A 2,399-nucleotide genomic window follows, 5' to 3' on the forward strand; every position below is an offset into this window, starting at 1 on the left:
TTGTACAATACTTAGACTAGATTATAGACTAGATTATAGTCAAGACTTTAAACTAGAAGATAGACTAGACACTATATTTCCCTTTTAATATCTATTCATAAAATACAGCTGGCAACATATTTTCTCTACTTTTCTTTTAAAACTATTCGTAAACAAATGTTTACGTTGTCAACGTAATAATAATGACGTAAACAATTGAATTAACCCCCTAAAAACAAAACATTGGTGTAGGTCAACTTCCTTAAAAGACTACAATTTAACAACAAAATAGTAAATAAAATAAATAATAAAACAATAAATATTAGTCTTTAATATTACAATTGATTAATTAATATTTAAAAATGAGATTTATTGCATTTTTGAACTGTTATATTTTAAAGTTCTTAATATAGCGGTCATTTATATGTGTTAATATGTGTGTTTGTTTATTTGTACTCTTTTGCACTCTCTTTGTGTCACACTCCGTTACGTTACGTTCGTTGAGCTTGTTTCCTATACTCTTTGTGCATTTCAACTTCAGTCGCATCGTGACTTCTGAGAGTGATGGTTTGTTCTAGATGGCAACGCGTGATTTTGTGCTAAATGTTAAAAAGAGTGTTCAGTGTGTGTGATTATTGAAAAATTAAAGCAATTTAAAGAAAAAGTAATATTTAAAAAAGTTTAAATGTAAAATAAATTAAACAAATAAAGCAGAAATATAAATAAATATCTTTTGTTGTTAGTGCGATTGTCATTTGTCTTCATTTTTTTACTTTTATGTGTATTTTCATCATCCGTTTATCAACATGTTTGTTGTTTTTTGTAAAAACATCACATAAAGAATAAAAAGCAAGAAGTGATTAAAATAAAGTGTAAAATTAAAATTTTGAATCACTTAAGAAAATATTAATAATTTGCCAGAAATTTAAAATAATAACAACAAATTAAGCAACATGTTTTAAACAAATATAATTGTTGTTTTTATGTGTTTTTGTTTGTTATAAATAAAAATTCTTAAATACCAGAAGAAAAAGAAAAAAAATTGAAATTGAAAGAAAATTTATAAAAGAAATCACAAAAATATATATTAATCTCTGTCTCTGAGAGCAAAACGGCAGAGCAGCAGCTGTGTGTGTGAGTGAGTGTGTGCGTTAAAGAGATGCTAATAACATCGTCGTTACGGCCGCGTTCGCAGTCGGCGTCGAAAATGCCGGTTTTGTCTTTGCGTAATGTTGCCATCACGTTTTCTATGTCAAGTGTTGTAAATTGCAAAATGTTGTTTATTTACATTGTGTTTATTTTGTCAAATTGTATGAGTTGGAGTGCCACGGGTGGTGGCGGTGCTAGTGTTTTAGCCTCTAGTATAAGTGAGCCCAAGGCAAAGAGTGCTTTTCTACATGCCGGTGATATAACAGAAACGCATAAATTGTCGGCTTCATCTTCTTCTACTCCAACTATTACTACTACGCCAGCAACTGCAGCATTAGCTTCAAATTCAGCTGCCACATCTTCCGTTTCCCCTGTGAAACCGGATTTTGTATTACCACCCTTGGGCGCTGCTGGTGGGGGTGTTAGTGGCAGTGTAGGTGCTGCAGCAACTGGTAGTGCTAGTTCTCGTTTCAATGTGGATTTACGTCGTTCTAGTGTTAGTTCAACTGGTGCTATACAATCACCCACCACATTTATTGGTAGCAATGTTGGTTCGTCGGCTGCTGTAGGTGGTCATAATCATCATCAAATACGTCGCAAACCACAGCAGTTGTCAGCTTCCTCATCATCATCATCTTTATCAGCAACTAAATCAGCATTTGATGAAAAAAGTAAGTTTTTGTTAATTTTCTTTTTTGTCTTTCTTTGCTCTAGCCAATGAAACTTTAAGTTTTATTTAAAGTTTAATAAAGTTTATAAAAAAGTATATATGTGAAGGAGGTGTTAAAAAGAACAGTTCTTATAGGACTTTAAAATATATTGAGGGTAGTTTAAAAAGTAAACACGGCAGAGGATTCTAATAAGATTAGAAGGCATATTTTTAAAAGTATTTTGACATATATTTTGTCTCGCTTATCTGGTAAACTGAGATTACATTTTAAATACATTTGTTTCCTCCCTATCTCCTATTCTTTAGGATTATTGTCCATGACTTTTATTTTAACTCTAGGCATAAACAGAAAAGTTCTTTTTGGAATTTATAATAGGTATAAAGTTGTTCAACTTAATTTTTAGTTTAGGTCTAGTATGGTTCTAGATCAGTTATAGGCCACTTCCAGGGTAGTTCTAGTTTAGTTCTACTTCAGTTCTAGTTCAGTTCTAGATCAGTTCTAGTTCAGTTCTAATTCAGTTCTAGTTCAGTTCTAGTTCAGTTCTAGTTCAGTTCTAGTTCAGTTCTAGTTCAGTTTTAGTTCAGTTCTAGTTCAGTTCTA

The 2,399-nt window shown here is 31.5% G+C and overlaps 1 protein-coding gene across 2 annotated transcripts; it reads left to right on the plus strand.

Moving 5' to 3' along the window:
- Positions 1 to 516: 516 nt before the first annotated feature.
- Positions 517 to 1,864, plus strand: LOC111677368. Of its 2 annotated transcripts, none has more exons than XM_046956004.1 (2): positions 517 to 643; positions 821 to 1,864. In XM_046956004.1, the coding sequence occupies exon 2, from the start codon at positions 1,139 to 1,141 to the stop codon at positions 1,847 to 1,849; it is 711 nt and encodes a 236-aa protein (XP_046811960.1). In that variant the 5' UTR covers positions 517 to 643; positions 821 to 1,138; the 3' UTR covers positions 1,850 to 1,864. The 2 variants fall into 2 exon arrangements, with proteins under 2 accessions (XP_046811960.1, XP_046811961.1); XM_046956005.1 differs by having other exon boundaries at positions 518 to 643; positions 1,005 to 1,864.
- The last annotated feature ends 535 nt before the right edge of the window (positions 1,865 to 2,399 follow it).

This window comes from Lucilia cuprina, unplaced genomic scaffold (genome assembly GCF_022045245.1).
Source record: "Lucilia cuprina isolate Lc7/37 unplaced genomic scaffold, ASM2204524v1 Scaffold_3910, whole genome shotgun sequence".
Lineage (NCBI taxonomy): Eukaryota > Metazoa > Arthropoda > Insecta > Diptera > Calliphoridae > Lucilia > Lucilia cuprina.

Excerpts from the sequence above, each read along its gene's own strand:
- LOC111677368 (XM_046956004.1), top strand. The coding sequence starts at position 1,139 with ATGCTAATAACATCGTCGTTACGGCCGCGTTCGCAGTCGGCGTCGAAA.